Source organism: Garra rufa, chromosome 24 (assembly GCF_049309525.1).
Source record: "Garra rufa chromosome 24, GarRuf1.0, whole genome shotgun sequence".
Classification (NCBI taxonomy): Eukaryota; Metazoa; Chordata; class Actinopteri; order Cypriniformes; family Cyprinidae; genus Garra; species Garra rufa.
Genome location: NC_133384.1, coordinates 28,041,505 through 28,067,970, shown reverse-complemented (window position 1 = coordinate 28,067,970; position 26,466 = coordinate 28,041,505). Strand labels below are relative to the sequence as shown.

Genomic DNA, 26,466 nt, shown 5'->3' with positions numbered 1-26,466 from the left:
ATCCTACGTGACTGACTGAGCGTGAAATGAGCGGTGGGAATTCCGGAGAGACTTTGAAATCATAATCTTTATTTAAGAAAAGCACACAGCTACTGTTTAATAGCTAGTTGGGAATCCTCAGATGTGTCATTTAAAAAGCAGACAAATGAGAATCTTCACGTTTCCAAATAGCTCCTTATAGTAGGTTGCACTTTTAGCAATAAATGGAAAACTCCCACTCTTAAATTATCTTAAAAATTAGTTAGAAGAAAAACTAGGACAGTCTGTCTGGAATACCAGTAATGTCAAACTGTTTCTTTTTTAAGTATTCAGCTTTATGTGTTGCATTGCAAAATAAAATAAAAAATAAAGTGTAACAAAAGTACAAAGAGTAATAACTATCTTTTAAAACAAGTCCAACTGCATTAACTTTAGTACTTATACTCAGGGTTTATTTTGATGTGCCAAGAAAGTGAAGAACAGGAATTGTATATACTGTGAAATATTGCCACCTGTTGTTCCTTTGTATATAGTGCAGGCATTTCGATCTTGTAACTGTGTTAAAAACGTGTTGGTTTGGTCTAGTCTGGGTCTAATACATCTCTCTCTGGTGTCAACCAAATTCAGGGTCTTCCAGGACCTCCTGGACTGAAGGGAGAGAGTGGAGACCATGGTCCTCAGGTAAGAAAAGCATTTCTTACCACCAAAGATCATCGTGCCTATTTATCTACTTGCTTAAATCATCAAATATATTTCTATCATAGGGTCCGAGGGGTATCCAAGGCCCTTCAGGGCAAATGGGAAAACCTGGCAAGAGAGTAAGATATTCCACACACACAAAAGATTGTTTGTTTTTGCTATCACTCTTTAGTTGAATGAGTCTTCAGTTAATGTATGGACACATAATGGTGGCCAGTAGTCATATGTTCTCTGGTTTTTCTGTGACAGGGTCGTGCTGGAGCCGACGGGGCCCGTGGAATGCCTGGAGAACCCGGATCTAAGGTATAAGAAATATTTTCTCTCACATATATGTGCTATATAGTACATATGAATATATTGTTTGATTTTTCTTTATCTTCTTCTCAGGGTGACAGAGGTTTTGATGGGCTTCCAGGTCTGCCCGGTGAGAAGGGACACAGGGTAAGTACGAACACATACAAAAGTTCAACTGACAAATGCAGTAAAATGAGAGTTAATGTAGTGAGGGAGTTTTGAAAAGTAGATAAAAATTCAAAACAATTTTCCAACTTATGCTAATTACTAAATTATTTCTTAGATGCAACTCCTACAAGATTTTGGAAAGTTAACTCTGTATATTGTGTAAAATAAAATAAAATAAAATAAAATAAAAAAGTAAAGCTAAAAAAAATTATGGGCAATTAATATATATTGTTACATATTAAATAAATACATATAATTTAAAGATAAAAAAGACATTTTAATTGCCACAAATAAGTTAATTTCTTCATTTTCCATGTTCACTATTTGGCTTATAAAAAATAAAATAAAATAAAAAATGATGGGCAATTAATAGATATTGTTACATTTTAAATAACTAAATGTAATTTAAAGTTAAAAAAATCACATACTGATTGCCACAAAGACATTAATTTATTTATACTTCATGTTCCCTACTCAGCTTAATAAAATAAAATAAATATAAAAAATGAATAATGGACAATTAATATATATTGTTACATATTATATAACTAAATGTAATTTAAAGTTAAAAAATGACATATTCATTGCCGCAAAGAAGGTAACTTCTTCATATTTCATGTTCTCTGCTCTGTTTAATAAAATAAAATAAAATAAAATAAAATAATAAAATAAATAAATGATGGGCAATTAATATATAATTTTAAATATTAAATAACTAAATGCAATTCAAAGTAAAAAAAAAAAGATATATTCTTCGCCACAAATAAGTTTTTTTTTTTCATATTTCATGTTCTATGCTTAGCTTAATAAAATAAAATAAAATAAAATAAAATAATAAAAATAAATGATGGACAATTAATATATATTGTTACACATTAAATAAATTAATGTAATTTAAAATTTTAAATGACATTCATTGCCACAAAGAAATTAATTTCTTCATATTTCATGTTCTCTGCTCTACTTAATAAAACACCATAAAATAAAATAAATGGCTGACAATTAATATTTCTATTGTTACATAGTAAATAATTAAATGTAATTAAAAGTTAAAAAATGACGTTTATTTATTGCCACAAAGATGTTAATTTCTTCATATTTCACATTCTCTCAGCTTAATAAAATAAAATAAATAATAAATAAAATAAATAATGGACAATTAATATATATTGTTACATATTAAATAACTAAATGAGGTTTATTTCTTCATATTTCACGTTCTCTACTCAGCTTTTGATTCTGCTGAAATGTAAGCTTAAATACGGTAAATCATAACAAGCTGAATTATTATTATACCTAATTCATGTAACTTTTGGTAATTTCTCATTTTCACTATGATCTTATTTTTAAAACATCTCTGTGAAACAGTGAAACTGTTTTTAATTCGTTCATTACAAACATTAATTATTATAATCAATAACTTGACATTAAAGTATATTGCAGATTATTATTAAAAAAAATTAAACAAAATGTAATAATATTAGGGGTACAGGTAATAAGTACCACAAAAAAAATGCTAAAAATATAATGTTTATTTTCAACAGCAACAAAAAATTTGGTGCCCGCATTGTACATAGAAAACAAGTACGTCGAACACGCCACAAGCTACAAACAATTTTGTTCTTCTTAGTACTATGAATATAATAAATAATGAAACTTAGAAGAATCACAGGCTCTTTCAATATGACATTAAGAACCCTCTGCTCGGGAACTTTTACAGTAGGGTATTTCCAGTCTTTTCCCATGTCAACAACACAGGTAATAATTACAGGATCCAAAATGGCTCCCTAGATCACTTTCAAGCAAAGGTGAAAAGATTATATATTAAGTTGGATGTAATAACGTATGGTGTTCCTGTCTGTCTCTTTCTGACAGGGTGAGAACGGTCCTCCTGGTCCCCCTGGACCTTCCGGAGAGGACGGACCAAGGGTAAGTGCTTTTCTGAATCACCTGTAGAAGAAAAACGGCCTTCTCATTATCTCATTTTTTCAGCTATTAAAATAACCATATTCTCTTCTTTACAGGGAGAAGATGGAGAGATTGGACCAAGAGGACTTGCTGGTGAAAGTGTAAGTGTGTCTCACCTTAGTGTGTGTTTTTTTTTATGTTTTGTCTCCAATTTGCCACCAGGGGGCAGACTCACTCAACCTCTTATCCTATCGTGATTCCTATTGAAATTCAGCAGAGAATACTTGCTCTTTTTAATCAGAACCTTCTCATTTCTTTTTATCTCAGGGGCCACGAGGTCTGCTCGGGCCTAGAGGCCCTCCCGGACCTCCTGGACAACCTGTAAGTGGTTTTTAATTTATAATCTTGTGGATCTGATGCTGATTGCTCGCTTCTAATCTTTCACCATTGATTTCTGCAGGGCATCGCTGGTGTTGATGGTCCACAGGGTCCCAAAGGAAACATGGTAAGAGACATGGATCTCGTAAACCTGGCGTTTTGTAGATAAGATCAGTGTAGCAGACGCTGATAGTACTTGTTGAGTGCACCTCTGTGGGTTTTAGACGTGTTATGTATCTATACTAAGACGACTCTCAAGTTTAAATTTCATTTCTTACTGCCAAAGTGACAAATAAACTTTGTGCAACACAATATCTTTGAATTTGGCGTGTTCTGTTTTCAGATCCAAATTATGACTAAGAAAAACAACAGTTAATTCATCTGTTTGTTGGAGTATAAAAGCTATGTCATGATCCCTCGGTTATTTACAGAAGGTTTTTTTTTTCAGAACTAAACTGAATCTTGAACAGTAACTAAAGGGCAAAATTCCTGTCAAAAATGAGGACAGTTTAATAATTAATTCAATTTTTTGTTACCTTTAACATTATGATTGTCTGTAAGACATGCTTAATTTAGCTAACATTGTGTTCACTGTATTAGGATCATTTACATCAGCAAGTAAAGCACATATGTCACCCAAACAGAGAAAAATAAACATTGCTGGTTTGACATATTCAGGGTGTTGCTGACATGTACTGTCTTTTTCTGTTGAACAGGGACCCCAGGGAGAGCCAGGCCCTCCTGGTCAACAGGGAATCCCAGGAACACAGGTGAGAAAACACACTCACACATACACTTCAGACACTGAACCTCAGATGTTTTACTGTGAGGTTTGAGTATTGTTTCTCTTGTGCAAGATACAGTTTGGTTGATTTTAGATCAAACAATCCGATATCATGTACATTGCATTTTTTTGTAAATTGAAGGTTCCCATATTTTTGAAAAAACATGAAAAAGTCATGGGGATTTTTTAAATGTATTTGTTTATTGCCTTTTAGTAATGGTATTTTGTAAATTATCTTATAAGGTGCAATCCTTATAAGAATTTAGAAAGAAAGTATGGTAACTCAATAAAAAATGGAAAACGTAAAAAAAGAAACCAAGTAAGAAAAATTGAAAAAAGAGGAAAAATCATTAAGATATTTTGCTACATAATAAATATGTTTATAGAATGTCTGTTAATTAAGCAATATTCCAATAAATATCAGAAATATATTACAATATCACACACACACACACACACACACACACACACATATATATATACATTAAAATGACAAAAACATACAACAAAATTAAATAATTTCCGTGTATTGTGAAATATTCAAATATTCAAATAAATATGTAAAAATTATATTTATGAAAATGAAATTATATGAAAAAAATATATAAAAATGTATATATCAAATATATAAACCACAAAATCTGATAAAAATAATGAAAAAATAATGTTTATTATTAAATATTATTATTATTATTAAATATTCAAATAAATATCTGAAATATATTACATTAAATATTCATATTTACATAAATAACTTATGTCTATTATCAAGAATTTAAATAAATTTCTAAAATATATATTACATTAAATTACATTAAATATATTTTACACACACACACACACACACACACACACACACACATAATATATATATATATATATATATATATATATATATATATATATATACATACAGTATATAAACCACAAAATATAATAAATATGACAAAATATATTAGATCAAATCACACACACACACACACACACACACACACACATATGTATATATATATATATATATATATATATATATATATATATATATATATATATATATATATATAATGCAAAATATAATAAATATGACAAAAACATAAAACAAAAAAAACTTAAAATTGACTTCAAAGCAGAAATTTTACAAGTCAAATATAATTTAAAATATTATCAAAAAATATCTCCAAGTATCTTAAACTATCTCCAATAAACAAAAATAATGCTGATATCTATCTATCATCTATATCTACAATCTTTGATTTTGCTTAATTAATTTGATTTAAAATGTAATTCATTTATTAACTGAATTTTTTTATTATTATTTAGCTCAGAAATTCTATGAGTAAAATCTAATTTTTAATATTATCAAAAACATTCTCCAAGATACTGCAATAACACTGATATGTATATGTATATTTATAGAGAGAGAGATACTTTATATTATATCTATCTATCTATCTATCTATCTATCTATCTATCTATCTATCTATCTATCTATCTATCTATCTATCTATATCTACACTCTTTGATTTTAGATTTAATTAATTTAAGATTTAATTACTTTATTAATGGAATTCTAAATTATTATTTAGTCCCTTTTGTTGAACCAATTTGCTGGTAATTTCTCATCCCTACTATCATTTTTCAATCTTACTTCCAAACGGATCTGTTGCTCCGAAGCTCAGAGGGCACGGTGAAATTATCTGAAATATTTCTGTAAGTCTCTGCTGGGCTCAGAGGAAGTGGGCAGCTGAAAGCGTCTCATTCATAACGCCTCACCTGCAGCGGTCGAATCAGAGCAGTGAGCTCAAATTTCCCTGGAGTGAACTCCTGGTCAGCACATACACAAATACACTGAATCAGCCACTGTAAACACACACATAGTAAACACACGCGGGTATGCACACACACACTCAAGCACGCTGTGCAAGCACAAGTGACCCTGCCAACACATACTCACACACACAGGGACAATACAATACATCCATTATTGGGTGTAAGTTTCATCAGTTTGGGCTTCTCTCTACCACACACCTACCTTTCTATCTTCCCCCGCCCTGCTGCTATAGCAACACAGCTTGACATTTGCTGTCTGTTTTCTGTCGTACAGGGTCTTCCAGGTCCTCAGGGCCCCATCGGACCACCGGGAGAAAAAGTAAGTCTTTCATGGTTTTCATGCATAGAATTCTCAGGAGACTCCTTTGAACAGCAGGAAACGAAGAAGAATTATTATGTAACATATCATGGTGATTGTTGGTTTATTTATCATCACACAACCCTACACTACCAGTCAAAAGTTTTTGAACAGAATGGTTTTTAATGTTTTTTTAAAGAAGTCTCTTTTGCTCATCAAGCCTGCATTTTTTTGATCCAAAATACATCAAAAACATTTTACATTTTGAAATATTTTTACTATTTAAAATAACTGCGTTCTATTCAAATATATTTTTAAATGTAATTTATTCCTGTGATCAAAACTTATTTTTTTTTAGCATCATTACTCCAGTCTTCAGTTTCACATGATCCTTCAGAAATCATTCTAATATGCTGATTTGCTGTTCAAGAAATATTTTATTATTATTACCAATATTTAAAACATTTGAGTCATTTTTTTTTTCAGGACCCATTGATGGATAGAAAGATCCAAAGATCAGTATTTATCTAAAATAAAAAAGCTTTTGTAACATTACACACTACAGCATTCAAAAGCTTGGAGTTGGTACAATGTTTTTGGTGCGAAAGAAATTATAGAAAATTAATACTTCTATTTAGCAAGGATGCTTTAAATTGATCAAAAGTGATTCTAAATATTTATAATGTTGCAAAATATTTCTATTTCAGATAAATGCTGTTGTTTTGAACTTCTATTCATCAAAGAAACCTGAAAAATTCTACTCAGCAGTTTTCAACATAACAATAATAATAATAATAATAATAATAATAATAATAATAATAATAATAATAATAATAATAATAATAATAATAAAGGTTTTTGAAGCAGCAAATCAGAATATGAGAATTATTTCTGAAGGATAATTCCAAAAATTCTCAGAACTAAATTACATTTTAATATATATTCAAATAAGAAAACAGTTATTTCAAATAGTAAAAATATTTCTAAATTTGACTGTTTTTGCTGTACTTTGAATCAGATAAATGCAGGCTTGGTGACCAGAAAAGACTTTAAAAAAAAAAAAAAAAACATTAAAAATCTTAAAAACGTTTTAAAAAGTTCAAAAACTTTTGACTAGTAGTGTACATATTGAAGAAAAAAAAGAGAAAACTAGTAAAAAATGCCAAATATTTAAATTATTTTAATAAATGTAATACATTTTTAAGTAATTCAAAACAAAAAAAGCAGGAGAAGTCAAAGATTCAAAAAGTTTGCACAGTCTAAAAAATGTGTAAAAATCGGGATTAGGCATAAAATAATGTCTTCCAAATGATTCATATATGTGAAAATCGGCTGATAATTGAACAAATAATAGTAACTTGGCTCTAAGGAAGCCAAAAATCGTATCTTTGTGGCAGTTTTTCTGGTAAAGTGATAATACAAGACTTCACCTTACAAATGGTCTTCAAAAGCAAAACTGCTACAAACTACACATATTTTTTGAGTAAGTGTAACATGCTAGAGCAAAACAGGCACTAATTTTTGCAATCAGCACCCTCAAATTAGTAAGAAACAAGTATTGGATTTCGTTCAGCAAATATGCTGCAGGCAGTGTTATTAATCACCTCTTTTTGTATTTCTTGCTTTGCTTTGGCTACATAAATAAATGCGAAATGAGCTTTGGTGCAGGATAGATGTGACTTGGTCTCAAAACATCACTGGAGCATGCATTTATTTCTGTAGCATTCATTTTAGAGCGTATTTTATTTTTCATAAGACAGCTGCTTCATGATTCAGTGCATGTTATTTCCTGTAGGGCATCTGGGGTCTTAGAAATTCTTCTTAATCTAATCGAAGTTCTTTTTCTCTGTCTCTTCATACAGGGTCCTCAGGGAAGGTCTGGTTTGCCTGGATTGCCTGGTGCAGATGGACCTCCTGTAAGTATCAATAATACTGATACATCAAGTGATTCATGTCTGCGTCTATCAATTGGACAGAAACCTTAATCAATTCTTTATCTTTTTTTTCACATTTTGCTTGCTGACATAATCAATATAATCAATACATAATCATTATCAGGATATAATTGATAGTATAGAAGCATCATAGCAGAGAAAATACAAGTTTAATCTGCTATTCAACTGACTCAAAACGCAAATCTTTAGATATTTACAACAAACTTTAAAAGCTATAGCTATTGTCACCTGTCACTTTATACTAATTATCTGTCTTTATTCAACAGGGACATCCTGGTAAAGAGGGTCCACCTGGAGAGAAAGGAGCTTTGGTAAGAAAACACAATTTTAGGGAGCATTTATGCAGAATGTGTACTGATCAACCAGAATTATACCATATATACATTACTATTATTATTTTGTGGATTATTAATGAAAAAAGCCAACTGAGCTAAATTGCTAATTTACATTTAAAAGTTTTTTTTTTTTACAGAAGTCTCTTATGCTCATTAAAGTTCCATTTATACAGAAAAGGGTACTATTATGAACTATTATTGCAATTTAAAATATCAGTTTTCAAATTTAATAGACTTTTAATAGATCTAATTTATTTCTGTGATGCAAAGCTGAATTTTTATCACCCATTACTCCAGTCTTCAGTGTCACACGATCCTTTAGAAATCATTCTAATATGCGGATTTATTATTAATTTTAGAAACAGTACTGCTAATTTTTTTTTTTTTCTGAAACCTTTGATTTTTTCTCTGGATTCTTTGATGAATAAAAAGTAAAAAAGAACAGCATTTTCAAAATCTAACAATATAAGTCTTTACTATCGCTTTTTATCATTTTAACACATCCTTGCTAAATAAAAGTATTAATTTCTTTCAAAGAAAATAAGAAAGAAAACATATACTGACCCCAAACTTTGAACTATAGCATGTATTGTTAAAAAAGATTTCCATTTAAAATAAATGCTGTTCTTTTTTTGTTTGTTTCATCAAAGAATCCTGAAAAAAGTATCCCAGGTTCCAAAAAAAAATATTAATCAGCATATTAGAATGATTTCTGAAGGATCATAATGATGCTGAAAATTCAGCTTTGCATCACAAGAATAAATTCTAATTTATAGTACATTAAAATACAAAAACATGTTTTTAAATTGCGATAATATTTCACAATATAAATTTTTTTCTGTATTTTTAATCAAATAAATGCAGCCTTGATGAGCAGAAATTACTTCTTTAAAAAACTGATCCCAAACCTTTGAACGCAGTGTAAATGTGTCTTGGAGAGCATTTGGTCTTGATCTTTTAGCTGTCTGACCAACAAAACCTCAAAAAAACTGAACAAGTAATATTTGTCCCTGACTATGGTTTTCTCCTTTTGACTGTTTAATTCAGTTTCAGGTTTAGAAAACATTGTTTGATCAGTGTGTTTAGCTATGAACCTCTTTCAAGGTTACCTCAGCCACAGATATGCGTTCTTCGCCGTACACATTTTGTAATTTTTCAATGTTGTCATTTTCAGGGCCAGCCCGGTCCCCAGGGCCCCATCGGCTATCCTGGCCCTCGTGGAGTGAAGGTAAAGCATTTTTGTGTTTGATAAGGATTTATTGGTATTCGTCGAGTTTGTGATGTTTGCTTGATCATGTGCTCTCCGTCTTACAGGGTGCTGATGGAGTTCGTGGACTGAAGGGAGGCAAAGGAGAGAAGGTATGCAAAAATCAACATCTTTTTTTAACAAAGCAAAAGACGTTGATGCTTGTACTAAGAATCACTGCAGTGACAATCACTAGTCACTAAATCTGCATAAAAAGAGTACAATAGCCACTACACTTTCTCTCCACTTAAACATCATATCATAAGTGCTGTTTAATCATGCAGAGAGAGTGTCATAACACTTATTCAAGACCCAAAATCACTCCATCACCATTAAGTACGTTCAGATCCACACAAACCTCCTCTTTCCCCGTCTCAAAAACCATTAATGTATTTTGAAATGAATGCTAATCAGATTTCATTCGGCTGCAATTTAGCAATGTAGAAAAAAAATGTATGAGAATAGCACTCAGCTGATATTGTAGTGCCATCATAACAAGTCTGACTGTCTAGCCGTGTTCATATGCAAATAAATAAGGCATTAGTTGAGTTGACTATGCCTTCTGGTGGTCATAATGTTGCATAATGCATCATGCACATGTAGGCTAGAGATTCAGACTTATGTTTAGTGATAGAGAATGAGAATTCAGTCATAAATCAGCACTATGAATCATAACAGGTAACATACCTATAGCTGTTAGCACACTTTTAACGTTTAGCAGAGACTTAGCCAAATGCCGTCAGGTGATCAAAAAGTTGCATAATGCATCATGAACATGTAGGTGAGAGATTCAGATGGATGTTTAATGACAGAGAATGAGAATTAAATTATGAATCCCCTGCTGAAAAAAACAGCATATGCTGGTTAGGTATGTTTTGGTGCTGGGATGCTGGTTTTAGCTGGTTTAGGCTGGTTTATGCTGGTCCTTTGCTGGTTAATGCTGGTCATTTGTTGGTTTATGCTGGTCATGTTGCTGGTCAAGGACCAGCAACCGGCAAAGGACCAGCATAAACCGGCAAAGGGCCAGCATAAACCAGCAAAGGACCAGCATAAACCAGCAAAGGACCAGCATAAACCAGCAAAGGACCAGCATAAACCAGCAAAGGACCAGCATAAACCAGCAAAGGACCAGCATTAACCAGCAAAGGGCCAGCATAAACCAGCAAAGGACCAGCATAAACCAGCAAAGGACCAGCATAAACCAGCAAAGGGCCAGCATAAACCAGCAAAGGACCAGCATAAACCAGCAAAGGGCCAGCATAAACCAGCAAAGGGCCAGCATAAACCAGCAAAGGGCCAGCATAAACCAGCAAAGGAACAGCATAAACCAGCAAAGGGCCAGCATAAACCAGCAAAGGGCCAGCATTAACAAGCAAAGGACCAGCATAAACCACCAAAGGGCCAGCATAAACCAGCAAAGGGCCAGCATAAACCAGCAAAGGGCCAGCATAAACCAGCAAAGGGCCAGCATAAACCAGCAAAGGACCAGCATAAACCACCAAAGGGCCAGCATAAACCACCAAAGGACCAGCATAAACCGGCAAAGGACCAGCATAAACCGGCAAAGGGCCAGCATAAACCAGCAAAGGGCCAGCATAAACCAGCAAAGGACCAGCATAAACCAGCAAAGGGCCAGCATAAACCAGCAAAGGACCAGCATAAACCAGCAAAGGACCAGCATAAACCAGCAAAGGGCCAGCATAAACCAGCAAAGGGCCAGCATAAACCAGCAAAGGGCCAGCATAAACCAGCAAAGGACCAGCATAAACCGGCAAAGGGCCAGCATAAACCAGCAAAGGACCAGCATAAACCGGCAAAGGACCAGCATAAACCAGCAAAGGGCCAGCATAAACCAGCAAAGGACCAGCATAAACCAGCAAAGGGCCAGCATAAACCAGCAAAGGGCCAGCATAAACCAGCAAAGGACCAGCATAAACCGGCAAAGGGCCAGCATAAACCACCAAAGGACCAGCATAAACCGGCAAAGGGCCAGCATAAACCAGCAAAGGGCCAGCATAAACCAGCAAAGGGCCAGCATTAACAAGCAAAGGACCAGCATAAACCAGCAAAGGACCAGCATAAACCAGCAAAGGACCAGCATAAACCAGCAAAGGACCAGCATAAACCAGCAAAGGACCAGCATAAACCAGCAAAGGGCCAGCATAAACCAGCAAAGGACCAGCATAAACCAGCAAAGGACCAGCATAAACCAGCAAAGGGCCAGCATAAACCAGCAAAGGGCCAGCATAAACCAGCAAAGGACCAGCATAAACCAGCAAAGGGCCAGCATAAACCAGCAAATGACCAGCATAAACCAGCAAAGGACCAGCACAAACCAGCAAAGGGCCAGTATAAACCAGCTAAAACCAGCATCCCAGCACCAAAACATACCTAACCAGCATATGCTGTTTTTTTCAGCAGGGTCAACATTAAAAATCATAACAGTTAACATACCTTTAGCTGTTACCTCACTTAGCCGTTAGCACACATTTAGTCTAGTGCCATCAGGTGATCAAAAATTTGCATAATGCACCACACACATGAAGGTAAGGTGAGAGATTCAGACAAATGTTTAGTGACTGAGAATAAGAATTCAATCATAAATCAACACTGTGAATTATAACAATTAGCATGCCTTTAGCTGTTAGCTCACTTTTAGCCATTAGCACACATTTAGTCAAGTGCCATTAGGTGATCAAAAGTTGCATAATGCAACATGCACATGTAGACAGGAGATTCTGATGTTTAGTTACAGAGAATGAGAATTCAGTCATAAATTAACATTAAGAATCATAACAATTAGCATACCTTTAACTGTTAGCTCACTTTTAGCCGTTAGTGCACATTTAGTAAAATGTCATCAGGTGGTCACAAAGTTGCATAATGCATCATGCACGTGTGAAAGATTCACACTGATGCTTGGTAACAGAGAATGAGAATTCAATCATAAATCTACATTAAGAATCATAACAGATAACATATCTTTAGCTGTTAGCCCACTTTAAGTCGTTAACATACATTTAGGCAAATGCCATCAAATGGTCATGAAGTTGAATAATGCTTCATACACATGTAGACGAGAGATTCAGCCAGATGTTTAGTGATAGAAAAGAAGTCAGTCATAAATCAACACTAAGAATCATAACAGTTAACATCTTTAGCCGTTAGTCGTTAGCATACATTTAGCCAAATGCCGTCAGGTGATCAAAAAGTTGCACCATACATCATGCACATGTAGGCGAGAGATTCAGACTGAAATTTAGTTACAGAGTGAGAACAGAATGAGAATTCATGAAAAATTCATGAAAATCATGAATTGACAATTAGCATACCTTTAACTGTTAGCTCACTTTTAGCCATTAGCACACATTTAGTAAAATGCAATCAGGTAGTCACAAAGTCTGGTAATGCATCATGCACGTGTAGATGAGAGATTCAGATTGATGTTTACCCTGCTGAAAAAAACAGCTAAAACCAGCATAGGCTGGTTGGCTGGTTTAAGCTGGAAGTAGCTGGTTTTAGCTGGTCTCCCAGCTAGAACCAGCCAACCAGCCTAGGCTGGTTTTAGCTGGGTTTTTTTTCAGCAGGGTAGATATAGAGAATGAGAATTCAATCATAAATCAACACTTAAGAATCATAACAGTTAGCATACGTTTAGCTGTTACGTCACGTCAGCAACTTTTAGTCAAATGCAGTAAGTTGCATAATGCATCATACAAGTGTAAAAGATTCAGACTGATGCTTGGTGACAGAGAATAAGATTTTGATCATAGATCAGCAGTATGTATCATAACAATTAGCATACATTTAGCTGTTAGCTTAGCACACAATTAGCTAATGTATTTTAGCTGTCCCCTCTGAAAAACAACAACAGCTAAAATCAGCCTAGGCTGGTTTTAGCTGGTTATAGCTGGTCAGCAGGCTGGTTTTAGAGGGGTTTTGACCACTTTCCCAGCTTGGCCAGGCTGGAAGACCAGCTAAAACCAACTACTTCCAGCTTAAACCAGCTAAGAACAGCCAACCAGCCTAGGCTGGTATTAGCTGTTTTTTTTTTCCAGCAGGGTCACTTTTAGTCAAATGTATTTCAGCTAAAAATCTCCATTTACACCAAATTCTTAATATATAAATTCTTGACTGAATGAAAGCATTGACAGTGTTGCAGTACTATATTATTGTCTGCAGGTGGAGATCTAGTACAGTGCTAAGGAATTAATGGTGCTGTATTTATATGCAGAAGATATACAGTAGCTTCATCCCTCTATATGTTTTCCCTAATGTCTCATCCTACTTTTCAGGGAGAGGACGGTTTCCCAGGTTTCAAGGGAGACATGGGTCTCAAAGGCGACAGGGTAAATAAACAACATCCAGCCTTGCTGGCTTCCAGCCCATGTTAATTTAACCCACGGAGGGCTGCGCTGATTGGCTGGTTTTCTGTGTATGTTTAGGGTGAACTTGGATTGGCTGGACCCAGAGGTGAGGATGGACCAGAGGGCCCGAAGGGTCGTGCAGGTCCCAACGGTGAATCTGGACCCCTTGGACCTGCTGGAGAAAAGGTACACTGCTTGTTGATTACGAATTACTGTTATTAGTTGATTACCGAGGAGTGGGGCGTCAGGAAGTGATGCAGAGTTTGTGTTTGGAATATTAATTGCAAACGAAATGTTTGTTTGTCCAGAGATGTTTTTGCACTAATGATCCTTGGCTTGTTTTCCACCAGGGTAAACTTGGTGTTCCGGGATTGCCTGGCTATCCAGGACGTCAAGGGCCAAAGGTATGCACATAAATTGAACATGACACCTGTACCTGCATCACGATTGTTTCACTTATGAGCTAAACAACAACTTGGCTCATTAGCATGAACTAATGCCCTCCTGAGAATGCATTATGCATGCTGCGCCGAGTAAGGCTCTTTTAAAATGAGCAGCTCATGCCAGGATTGTTCCCTGTGCTGTTGAGGATGCTGGTCACGCAGGCAGTGAGGAGAAGTCGGAGCACAGATGCCTGTGTCAGACCTCAGCGCCTTTCATCAACAACAGCATCAGCTGTAACAGCAGTACCCAATCTGGCTCAAGCCAGCCCAAAACTAGACCTTAAGTGGCCTTGGAGGTCTAGACCTTCTATGACAAACTTTGCCGTCATTACAGGCGCCTAGTTGGTGCAATAGGGAAGACTTCAGAATTTGATACGTTGCTTGGTAGATTTAGATGGAGTGCACTTCACAGTCGTTTATAATTTATAGTCAGTATAAGATATCACTACTTTTTTAAAATGAAAATATATTCTAGAATAGTTTTACTGTGAATGCAATTTCTGCATCCAAAATTGTGTACTTTCAGAGTATGAATAATTAAATTTAAATTTTTGAAGTTAAATTTTAAACTTAATTTCCAACTATTAATGAAAGCTCTATGATCTATGGATATATTACAATCACATTCTAAAAATATAAATCATGAACCATGAATTAATGATTTTGGATTGTTTAAATATTTTATTTTATTTTAGAATATGTACTTTCAGACTATGATACATAGTAGTTAAACTTAATTTGATAAGGGTATTTTGTGAATAATTGGCCAACAATATCAAATTCTGTAAGTTTTATCATTTATTTATTATTTATTAACATGGTTTAATTTAATTAAATTTTTACATTTTTCCCATGATTTTTTCTTAACTTTTTTGGTGCCGATAATGGAGTAGAAATGAGATATTTCGCCTTTAAAGCTTATCTTAAATTTTCATGAATAAGATGGAATAAAGCCCAGTCCTAGCAGAGGTGCTGACTTCGGTGGTAGATTTACAGTCTCGTAAATCCACTTCTGTTTAGCAGCATTAACGAACGACAGACAAGTGATGTGATTACAAGCACTTTGACATGCCATCATCTCTGGAACAGATTCAAACAGCCTGCCAACTCTCAAATTATCATGAAGTGCACTTTTGAAGACCAGCCATCACTGTCTGAGTGGTTACTGGCGTCAGAGTTGTGGCATTTTTTTTATAGAGTGTCATTGCTTATTCGTCAATGTCTCACCTTTACAGTTTCATAATATCCTTTGTGGTAAATCAAACCTGATTTCTCCAGGAGGCCTGGCCTTAAAATGAATGTGTAAAACAATGTATTGATTTTCTTTCTTGAATGCTTATCCCGCTGCCAGGATTGAGGAACGTTGGTAAGCTGTTTTTAATTTACTGCATTGAAAATGAGAGAAAGAAACCGGCAAGAAGTGTGAATGAGAGCGATTAAGGCTCATCAGTAGTGACTCTTAATCTTAACTCCGTTTGGTTGTTTATCTGACTGAGCGGCCATTTGTTTTCGTCCATCGTCTGTTGTTTCAGTTGATTATATCGTCCTCTGTCCTCGGCGGACCTCGGTTGTATTTCCACACTGACAAGCGATCCCTTCCCGAAGCTCTCCTGCACTTAGTTTTGAGCAAACAAAACAAGGAAACTGATAATCGAGGTCTGCCTTGTTTATCTTGGGATATATCATACGCATTCAAAGTTTATCTCTCAACCCCTGAATTATTCTGAGAAAAAAGCCTGCCAACAATGGGGACAAAGCAGTCTCAGAGCTATTTAAAACTCTACGGTGAAGTAGCAAAGCCAAGGATGCTAATGCTAACAGATTGTAATGGCATTTAACTGTCGGAATCAGTAGGAGAGTCGGGACTCTTGGAGTTCGTCCCTCATTAATATGCAGGTGCTGCTGCCTCCTCTTCCTCCCTTAAGTCTTTTTCTTTGATTTGCAGGGTTCGACCGGTTTCCCCGGATTCCCAGGAGCCAACGGAGAGAAAGGAGCCAGGGTGAGATGGATTCTTCCAACCTGCTTTGTGTGAAGTGCACACTGCATTATAACAAACATATGAAAAAGGCTGATTGATTGCTTTTATGAAAGGATTTGTATGATGACTTTGTACAAAAACACGGACACGAATCAATACGTGACTACAAAAGATGCTGGAACGATTGCGTTCATGCGGATTCAACGACAATCACACACCTGGAAAAATATTCGCTTGCAGAAAGTGGGCAAAAGTGCGTGAATACATTGGGTCAGAGGTCATCTGAATGTGCTTACGTTTACATTTACACTCAGTTCATGCCTACCTTCCATGCTGAAAAAAAAATCAATAGACATGATCACAAAATTTGTTTACTGGTTATAATGGGACTTGTATTGGTTTTTTTAAAGTAAACTGTAATAGACCCTGTTTTTAATGGTTTTAATGGTAAAAGTTTATGGTTTGTAATGTATGTAATGGTATTTGTAGTGAAAACCAATAGAATTCCTGAGCAGAAGGGACCAGTGCATGACCAGTTAAGGACCAGTATAGGACAAGCATAAACCAGCTAAGGACCATCAAAAAAAAAAAAAAAAACAGTTTAGGACCTGCTTAAAACCTGCATCAAAACCTACCTAACCAGCATACACTGTTTTTTTTTTTTTAACAGGGTTGATGTCTGAACAATGTTATTATCTACATAAATGTCTTTTAAATTAAATTTTACATATAATAGTATATATATTTTTAATAACCCTGGTGAAAAAAACAGCCTGGTTTTAGCTGGTCAGCAGGCTGATTTTAGAAGGGTTTGGCCACTTTGCCCTGGTCAGGCTGGTCAGGCTGGGAAACCACTAGCTAAAACCAGCCTGAACAGGCTGGGCAGGCTGGGAGACCAGCTAAAACCAGCTACTTCCAGCTTAAACCAGCCAACCAGCCTAGGCTGGTTTTAGCTGTTTTTTTTTAGCAGGGTAGCCTTGTTTTTTAATTAAGATAGCATTCAGTGTACTAATTTAGCATAACACAGGTTGGTTAGCCTACAAGCTTAGCTTATCAACACCAAATTTACCTCATTTAGAGAGTTAGCAGCATGTTTTCACTTGTTAGCATTAAGCTATATCAGTATCATAGCTGTGCTACATCCTTTCATAAGAGAGCCTGAATTTTACTGTGTAAAAATTCCCCTTAACTCTTACGAAAATTAACCATGGTTTTACTACCCTGCTGAAAAAATACAGCTAAAACAAGCCTAGGCTGGTTGACTGGTTTTAGCTGCTAGGGGTTTTGGCCACTTTCCTAGCCTTGCCAGGCTGGTCTTAGCTGGTCAGGCTGCGAGACCACCAGCTAAAACCAGCTATTTACAGCTTAAACCAGCTAAGACCAGCCTACCAGTCTAGGCTGGTTTTAGCTGTTTGTTTTTTTCAGCATAAAACCAAAAACCATGGTTACTATAGTTAAGCCATAGTAACCACAAGTTAACCATCGTATTTGTAGTCAAACTGTGGTTATACAAATGGTAATCAACCCTCCAAAAACCCTACTAAAAAAGTTACTACACTTTTACTATAATAAAACCATGGTTACAGTGCCTGTACCAATGCAGCTGCATTGTTAGACGCTAGTTAAGTGACTTTCCTAACTAGTATATTTCCATAACTAGTGGAAATTCAGTAATTCCTCTCAATAGACAAAAAGTACAACACATCCTGGAGCAAATCATCATGGTGCAAAAAGCCCTATGGCTCTGCATTGCTAGATGCTAGTTAAATGATTTCTTAACTAGTATATTTCCCTAACTAGTAAAAATTCAGTAATTTCTCACACTAGATGGAAATTACAAGGCATCCTGACTGAAATCCAGACTAATCATGGAGCAAAAAGCCCTATGGCTCTGCTAGATGCAAGTTAAGTGATTTTCTAACTAGCATATTTCCCTAACTAGTAGCAATTCAATAATTCCTCTCAATAGAAGGAAATTACAACACATCCTGACTGAAATGGCTCTGCATTCAGTATGTCACACTCCTCAAACCCATATGTTCATGGAAAGAGTAAATTGTGCTGACTACCACTAAGGAAAATGAATCGAATATTTCCCTCGAGAGACCCTCACCTATTAATTCAACGGGAATCGTTCTCACTTGCAAAGAAACCTTGAGTTTGTCTGATGTTGTTCATGGGAAACCTTTTAGCAAAAGCAACTGTGCCCTAAGTGTTTATGCTTATTCATAACTAAATGTCAGAGTAGCTGCTATTTTTCCAAGTGTTTAGATCCTACCCATGAGCAGGGAGCAAAATGACAGTGTATTGTGTGCTTCTAATACACCTACACCTCATCTGAAACAAATATTGCCGTGGCTCCCAGAAATCCTAGGGGAAGGTATCTAATGCTTGTTTTCCCCCCGTACACACTGCCATCTCATCCTGGCAACAGCTGCAGCGATTGGATTTGCTTTGTGTAGCTATTGAATTCACCTTCAATTTTACCACACTCATTTTTCTTCTTTCTTTTCAAAGGGAGTGGCAGGAAAAGCTGGTCCAAGAGGTCAAAGAGGTCCGACGGTATGTACTGAAGCACTTGCCCTGTCTATATTGACTTAATTTAGCTGAATTTAATTAAACAAGTCAAATATCCTTATTGTTTAGGGTCCCCGTGGTGCACGTGGTGCCAGAGGCCCAACAGGAAAGCCAGGCCCTAAGGTACAACTTCCTTCAGACTTTGGTTTTGTCAATCACTTCCATTGCACAGTCCTTATGCTTTCCTCTCTCATTATCCAACAGGGCACAGCAGGCAACGACGGACCACCTGGCCCACCCGGAGAGAGAGTAAGTGCCACCCAGAATGCTTTGCAGCAAACATTTTTATCCCATCATTCGATCTACAGTGAGATGGTGTACGGCTTGAAGCGCTCAGAGAGGGTGCTTTTGCAGGAAACGCAGTGAGGATTAGCTCAGCATGTGGGTGTACTCCAGATAAGACGACTTACCACCAGACCTGTGTTTTCGTCTGGAAGCTATTATAGATTTATGAAGAGCTCTTGAGCATTAGACCACTGGAAGGCTGTTGTCCAAGGCTCACATCACTCGAAATCTGATGTTGCACTGTTTATCTCCGCCATGAAATCCTGTTCTTGTTTCTTCCTCTATTTTTCAGTGTTTTCCTGTTTATTTATTCCATTTCTTAGAAATCTAAAGGGGTTTTCATAAGCCTGTTGACTGCACCTACATTGCACTTTCAACATTTCAGCTTTTAATATTTTATTAATGTTTTGAAATTGTGAGTATTTATAAATATTGCATGCTCTGTTGATCTTTAAGATTATAAAAGTAAAGATCATATTTGATAAAGATTCTCTTTTTCTAGTTCCCATTTCAGATTCAGATTTTACCATGTTACATCATTAGTTGATATGATTTTTTATGTTCTTCATGAAATATCTGTAACATACTTTGGTTAAAATTGCTCAATAGTTGTGTAAAACACCCTTTTTACCATGTCAAAAAGCGACCAGTTTTAGGTGCATGTCTCTTTAAATGATAATGAGCTTTGCTCACCCCGCCCCTCTCATCTGTTTTTTTGTGTTTTGGGCCACATTACCATCAAAAACAAAAGTAATCCACTGCGTCCTCAGTGTCGGGATAAAAGTTCTTAAATTCAAATACAAAACACCTGCATTTCTTACAAGACGTTGTCGCTACAGCTGCTCAAGCGCAAAGAAAATGGTGGACAACAAACTGTCTTAGCAGGAAAATATGCTAATACAAGACTGTCTGTCAGCGGTCATGGGTGGGGCTTGAGCATTACGACATCATACTGCTCAAAAAATCAAAACGGCTTGATAATTGTGACTGGTTAGGTTTTTTTGGCATTTAAGAAAATATAGTGACTGGATTTTTATCATTGTAAGGTGGTTGTGTCCACACAACCTAAGTACATTTTTGCATCTGATGTCCCATTGAAGTAAAACAGCAGACTTTGCTCCAAATATACATGTATTTTACTCTTTTTCAGGGACCTCAAGGGCCACAGGGCCCTGTTGGTTTCCCAGGACCAAAGGGCCCCCCTGTAAGTATATATTTTTGTTATTATCGATCCCGTTTTAGACGCTGTCCAATTTTGAAAGTGTCATTTCCAGTATATTTAATCTTTTTCTTTATTTCAGGGACCACCTGGAAAAGATGGGCTGCCCGGTCACCCTGGCCAGCGGGGAGAGACTGTAAGCGTTTTTCCGATCACTCACACTTATAGATCACCCAAATAGCCTAAGCGATAACCTATAGCAGACATCCCTGATCAGTTACTCCAGCATGTGGGAAAAGAAAAGTCTGCTGTTCAGGGACTAAATGAGCCCACTTCCTTTGAGTTATGTGTAAATCTAAAGGAGTTATGGAGGTTCTGTCTGATCCAGGCAGAGGCTTTATTAATAATGATGTGACCCAGTAGGAGTCGCTTGTTTATCACATCTAAGAGCAATAAACTTAAGTGTGAAGTACTGCAGCTACATTTTGCCTGGGAAATTCTGTCATATAAAATCCTGTTGTACTTGACGGTCCACCGACAGACTGTAATTGCTGTGATTTTTTCTTTCTTTCTAGGGATTCCAAGGCAAAACTGGCCCACCAGGACCTGGAGGTGTTGTCGGACCACAGGTAGGTGTTCAAGTTTGTGCATGTTTATTATACTTTTCAGTTAATCTCACTGTTAATGTCATAAATGTGTCTTGAAAGGGTCCAACAGGAGAAACCGGCCCTATTGGTGAAAGAGGACATCCTGGACCCCCTGGTCCCCCCGGAGAGCAAGGTCTCCCAGGTGCTGGTGGAAAAGAAGGTGCAAAGGTGAATGACGTTCATGTTTACTTGACTTTCAGCCAAACAGTTAAGCTACAATTCAAACCTTTCTTATTGGAAAACTACATAATGTAACAGCAAAAAACAAAAAAGTAGCCCAGCAAGGTCAAACCGAACTAACAATGATTGATTATAACCACCAGATATTATTTCTTTAAGAAAAAAAGAGCTAGTGGACGTCCTTTTGTTGACCAACAACTCGTTCTGTCCAATTATATCCACGTTTTCCACAGCTATAGCATCAGTACTGTGGAGAATTGCTGAATTCCCTTTCCAAATAGAGTCTAAATTGTTAGTAGACGTGGCTTTTAAAAACTGAACTGAGTTTCTCAGAGTGTCCAACCTTCCTGTCTCGGTTTCAATTTCTGTCACTCCTAAACGGAGACACTTTAATCAGCTTGATCGGCCCACTTCAGACAGCCTGTCAGACGTGAGTGAACACCCCGGAGGCAGAGTATGCTGTATGCCACAGTCTGAGCGGTCAGACTCCACGGACTTTCTGCAGTCATTTTCCTGATTCCGCTCGTTTGTTTCCTTTCTATTAGCTGAATATGACACTTTCAGTGGTACGACCAAAATGCAGAGACACTGAGGTCAAGTGAAGGTGGTATTTCAAAAGGCTAAAACGGTGTTAAGCTGTCTAGCAATTTTAAATCTCAAAATTCACTCTTGAGGCACTTAGGCCCGTCTGATTGCAGTTTACTGTTCGAAGGCACTTGTTGGCCCCTCAAGACACTTTAGTATTCTTAATACTCGTTCTAGGCAGGCTTGGTTTAATTGTGCTGAAATATTAACGATGTCAGCATATCAGTGCTAAAACTTTATGAACAGCAATATATTTGGCGCTACCAGTAATGTACAGTCAGTCATTTGTGCTGTTTTTACTGTATTTTTGATTGAAAAAATGCAGCCTTGGTAAGCAGATCCAAAAACATTTTAAAAAATCTGTCTGACACCAAACTTTTGAATAGTATTTTGTCTTTCAGTTCAAATGATGATAATTAGAACCAGTTGGACATATTACCCAGTAGGCACTGGACTCCAACATAACGTCAGGTTGACATTGGACCCCAACATTGGACAGACATTTTGGATGAGAATGAGAATCGAGCTGACATCAGTATTTGACGTCAATTTGATGTTGACTTAACGTTGGTTCAATGGTTTAACGTTCAACATCAGCTGACGTCGGTATTGGACATCAAATTAAAGTTGACATTTGACAACATCAATTGACAACTGAATTTTGGTCTCCTGATAATGCAAACAAAATTTACCCAAATATCAACTCTTATGACATTGTCAGATAGTGTTTAAATATTTTTTTTGTTCAAATGAAAATGGTCAGAATATGGTCTAAAAACATTCTTGGGCTTGCAAATTTTAGTTTGTTTGTCAAACCAAAGTTAGATGGATGGATTGTCCTGGAAATCTGTTTGAAAACATGTTTCATTATATAGAATCTACACACTTCAGTTTTAATCATGCTGTGGACTTAGAGATATTAATTGAATCGACCTGCCAGCGCTAGCGACGGTGGATTTGACGCTAGCAATAATTCAGGATCATTTCATCAGTTCAGAGCTTATTAGCATCAGCTGAGAATTCATTTTGTGTAAATTTTCTGTTCATTATATTTGAAGCTCAATAAAATATTCAATTGCCAACTGTCTGTCCGCAGGGAGATCCAGGTCCTCCGGGCAGTCCAGGAAAAGACGGTCCTCCAGGACTGAGAGGGTTCCCAGGAGAGAGAGGTCTTCCCGGAGTGACGGTAAGATCACGCTCCCATCGCGGATAAATCACTGCAATAAATCCTGCTAATCTTAGAGGTAGACAGAGAGTTGACAGCAGCCCTGGCTCATTACATCCACAGAATTGGACTTCAATACACTCCACGAAGACTTTAATAGGCCGTATAACCTCTAAAAAGCTAACTTTGCATTGTTTACTTTTGAAGCGCCTGGGTTGTTGTCTTTTATGTGTATTATCTGGCTAGAGAATGATTTAATTGGAAATGTTGCCAATTAGATTTTGGAAGACGAGGTTGTTTGTTCATTGTTGATGTCTGATCTCAAGGTCAGTGCCAGAGACTGGCTCTCCATGCGCTGCCTGATTGTTTTCTACTGGGGCGATTTTTTTTCTCTTAGGACAGCAACAGTCATTACTGAGACCACCGTGTGTGTCTGCCCTTTAGAGAGGCAATCTCAAGCCCTCACTCACAAAACACAACGGCACCTCTATGAGCCCTGACACACATACACACACAGATGCACCTACAAGGACCTTCATAAAACATACACAATTAAATAATGAAACTATATTATATTAGTTTCATTTAAAAGTGTAGTTTGTGGCACCAAAAGTTCATTTACTTGAATTCAAAAAAATCCTCACATGCGTACACACAAGAACTTTTGGCAGCTCTTTGATTTTTACTGTGCCCCAGTTGACTGTCCTGTGAGAGAAAAAGAGGCCAGTAAATATCAATCGGCTAGCGGCAGAACCAGCAGGCAGTCGAGTTCTGTGGATTTCTCTCTCATACGGGAGACTAATGAAAGCCACAGTCAGAAGAGACCAAACCCGCTGTCAGTTTGCATTGTAGTTTGTGCGAGTACAAAAAATTGTTCAGAAGTAGCACTTAACAGTCAAGGTATAAGTTATAAAATCATCATTTCGTCATTTCTTAAAACTCTTTAACCAACCCAGTATGTTGGTCACACTTTATTTTAATTTCAATTGTCTCTACTAAACATAATCTATCACAATCTACATTTGGCTCTATAAATTCCTAATTTGCTGCTTATTAATAGCTAATAAGGTATTAATAGTTAAGTTAAATGGTAGTTAAGGAATTATGATCTTACCTAGGGATGTAGAATATGGTCATGCAGAATATGTGCTTTATAAGTACTGATAAACAGCCAATGTGCCAATAAGCATCTAGTTAATAGTGAAAACTGGTCTCTTTATAAAAGTGTTACCTGTTTTTTTTTAGTTCAATTTTTCCATACAACTATACAAGCACCAAAAAGAACAAAAAAAGTGGCGTAAATGCACTATATTTTAATTTGAACTCTTGAACTTTATTGTGCTTTTTTGGATATGACATCAAGTCTATGTAAAGATTCTTTTAAAATGAGGGTTTTCAACTCCTCAACATAAGAGTTTCTGGTTAGCTATTCCCTTTTAATAAAAAGCTTAACATATTGTTGGTGAAATTTGAGAGCTGCATGACACTAGCATATCTCTGGATTTATTCATGAAATTGCAGAATAAAAAGTTCATAGGAATTCATTAGAGCATCATCCTTTCAGGATTTTGTATCTCCCACATTGTCAGAGGTAATATTTGAAGCAGTTAGGTTTAATGACAAGAAAAAGAGCAGAAATAGAGTAATGATCCTTGACTCAAAGTAATTCTTCATCTAGATAGAAATTTTGTCATCTCAAAAATCATTCCAAGCTCTTTCTTTGTTTTATGTAATATCTAAGGAGATTTTTTATGCTGCTATTTTCTAAATAAAGGCATACAGAAGCCAAGCTGCAAAAAGCACAAATCCCAATGTGACTGGTGTGCTATATGCCAGTGTTTCAGAAACCATAATAGAACCATAGAATAAAAGGTGCCTAAAACTAGGTTAAATGTCAATAATGAAGGCAAACACCATTGATTTTTGTACACCATGACTGGTCACAACTCATGCAAGAACTAAAGTTTAAAAGCATGAAAAAACAAACCAGAAGGTTCATTGTGGATTCTCAAAAGCTTTCAATGTGAAATCTCCCATTATGTGTTGGTCATATTGTGTGTCAGATGTATTATCTCAGTCATGAGCTTCAGGTAGATTTGTTTGCTCCGGTACATGTTTATATCTGGCTTTGAGCATCAATAGATGATGTGTTGGATAATGCCCAAGAGAAAGTAACTAATGCTGACACTTTGATATGAACCTACTTGTTAGGCCTATTTACTCACTCATATTTGTTCTTCTTTCTCTTTCTCTTTTGCCCTCTGCAGGGTCCACATGGTTTGAAAGGAGCAGAGGGCCCTCAGGGCCCCCCTGGTCCTGTTGTAAGTACTCTGTTTCCATGGTTTCCCATCATTCAATGCTAGTAGCTCATTCTACCAAATGCAACATTCAATATTTAGGAGTCTGAGAGGGTTGAGGGAGTGGTCAGGAAGATCTAAGGCTCAAAAACACCATTAAGGATTTTAAAAGTGTTCTTTGCTGCCGGACACACTCACAAACAAAGAAGAGTACACTGCTGATTCATACTCTCAATAAATGAGAGATACCAAACCGGACTGAGTCTCCCACAGTGCCCCATGTAGTGGCTTTAGTTAACACTAGAGGGTGTGATGGTGATCACCAGAGTGTCTCGAGATAAATTCACAGCACAGGTTTGTAATTACCTCCTCTTGACATTTTATACCATAGTTGTTTCATTAGATTTTTATGTGACGGGCATGACGCTGAATGTCCTCAAGAGTTTCCCGAATTAAAACCACATTCTTTTCTTCACCGATTCATTTCTCTTAAAGAAAAAAAGATAAGTATTGTCACCCTATAATTGCTCTTTTTCAGGCCTTCACAGTGTGCTGCCAGATTAGAATGGATGGATGAAAAGTCATTGAGGAGTTTTAAATTCAGCTGTGTCACTCCGATAAAGGATACATTTGCATTTGTATGAAGATGCTGGGGTCTACAAATTAAACCACATTTAGAAAGAGAGATAAGAAGTCTAAGGGCATGTTCACCCACTAGAAAGAATAGATTTGGCACCCAACATAATTTTTTTTCCCCTCTGTGCCGTTGTGATGGTTTGATTCTGTCCACACTCTGTTATATAGAAGCTTGTTGCATGTGCCATAACACATTCCATCCACACATGTTTGAAGACCCTGTATACTGAACCTGTGGAATGATTTAATTAGGAGTGCAAAGGCAAATATCTC

The 26,466-nt window shown here is 36.3% G+C and overlaps 1 protein-coding gene across 2 annotated transcripts in view; it reads left to right on the top strand.

Moving 5' to 3' along the window:
• col11a1a (collagen, type XI, alpha 1a) overlaps nt 1-26,466 on the top strand; it is a 97,064-nt gene that overhangs the window by 37,084 nt on the left and 33,514 nt on the right. For both annotated transcript variants that reach the window (XM_073830356.1, XM_073830355.1), the window contains 27 exons: nt 607-660; nt 744-797; nt 928-981; nt 1,066-1,119; nt 3,016-3,069; nt 3,165-3,209; nt 3,376-3,429; nt 3,509-3,553; nt 4,143-4,196; nt 6,315-6,359; nt 8,201-8,254; nt 8,560-8,604; nt 9,803-9,856; nt 9,943-9,987; nt 14,170-14,223; nt 14,320-14,427; nt 14,592-14,645; nt 16,630-16,683; nt 19,180-19,224; nt 19,309-19,362; nt 19,444-19,488; nt 20,675-20,728; nt 20,826-20,879; nt 21,259-21,312; nt 21,391-21,498; nt 23,192-23,281; nt 25,528-25,581. In XM_073830356.1, coding sequence (XP_073686457.1) covers nt 607-660; nt 744-797; nt 928-981; nt 1,066-1,119; nt 3,016-3,069; nt 3,165-3,209; nt 3,376-3,429; nt 3,509-3,553; nt 4,143-4,196; nt 6,315-6,359; nt 8,201-8,254; nt 8,560-8,604; nt 9,803-9,856; nt 9,943-9,987; nt 14,170-14,223; nt 14,320-14,427; nt 14,592-14,645; nt 16,630-16,683; nt 19,180-19,224; nt 19,309-19,362; nt 19,444-19,488; nt 20,675-20,728; nt 20,826-20,879; nt 21,259-21,312; nt 21,391-21,498; nt 23,192-23,281; nt 25,528-25,581 — 1,539 coding nt within the window. The remainder of the gene's footprint in view (nt 1-606; nt 661-743; nt 798-927; nt 982-1,065; nt 1,120-3,015; nt 3,070-3,164; nt 3,210-3,375; nt 3,430-3,508; nt 3,554-4,142; nt 4,197-6,314; nt 6,360-8,200; nt 8,255-8,559; nt 8,605-9,802; nt 9,857-9,942; nt 9,988-14,169; nt 14,224-14,319; nt 14,428-14,591; nt 14,646-16,629; nt 16,684-19,179; nt 19,225-19,308; nt 19,363-19,443; nt 19,489-20,674; nt 20,729-20,825; nt 20,880-21,258; nt 21,313-21,390; nt 21,499-23,191; nt 23,282-25,527; nt 25,582-26,466) is intronic.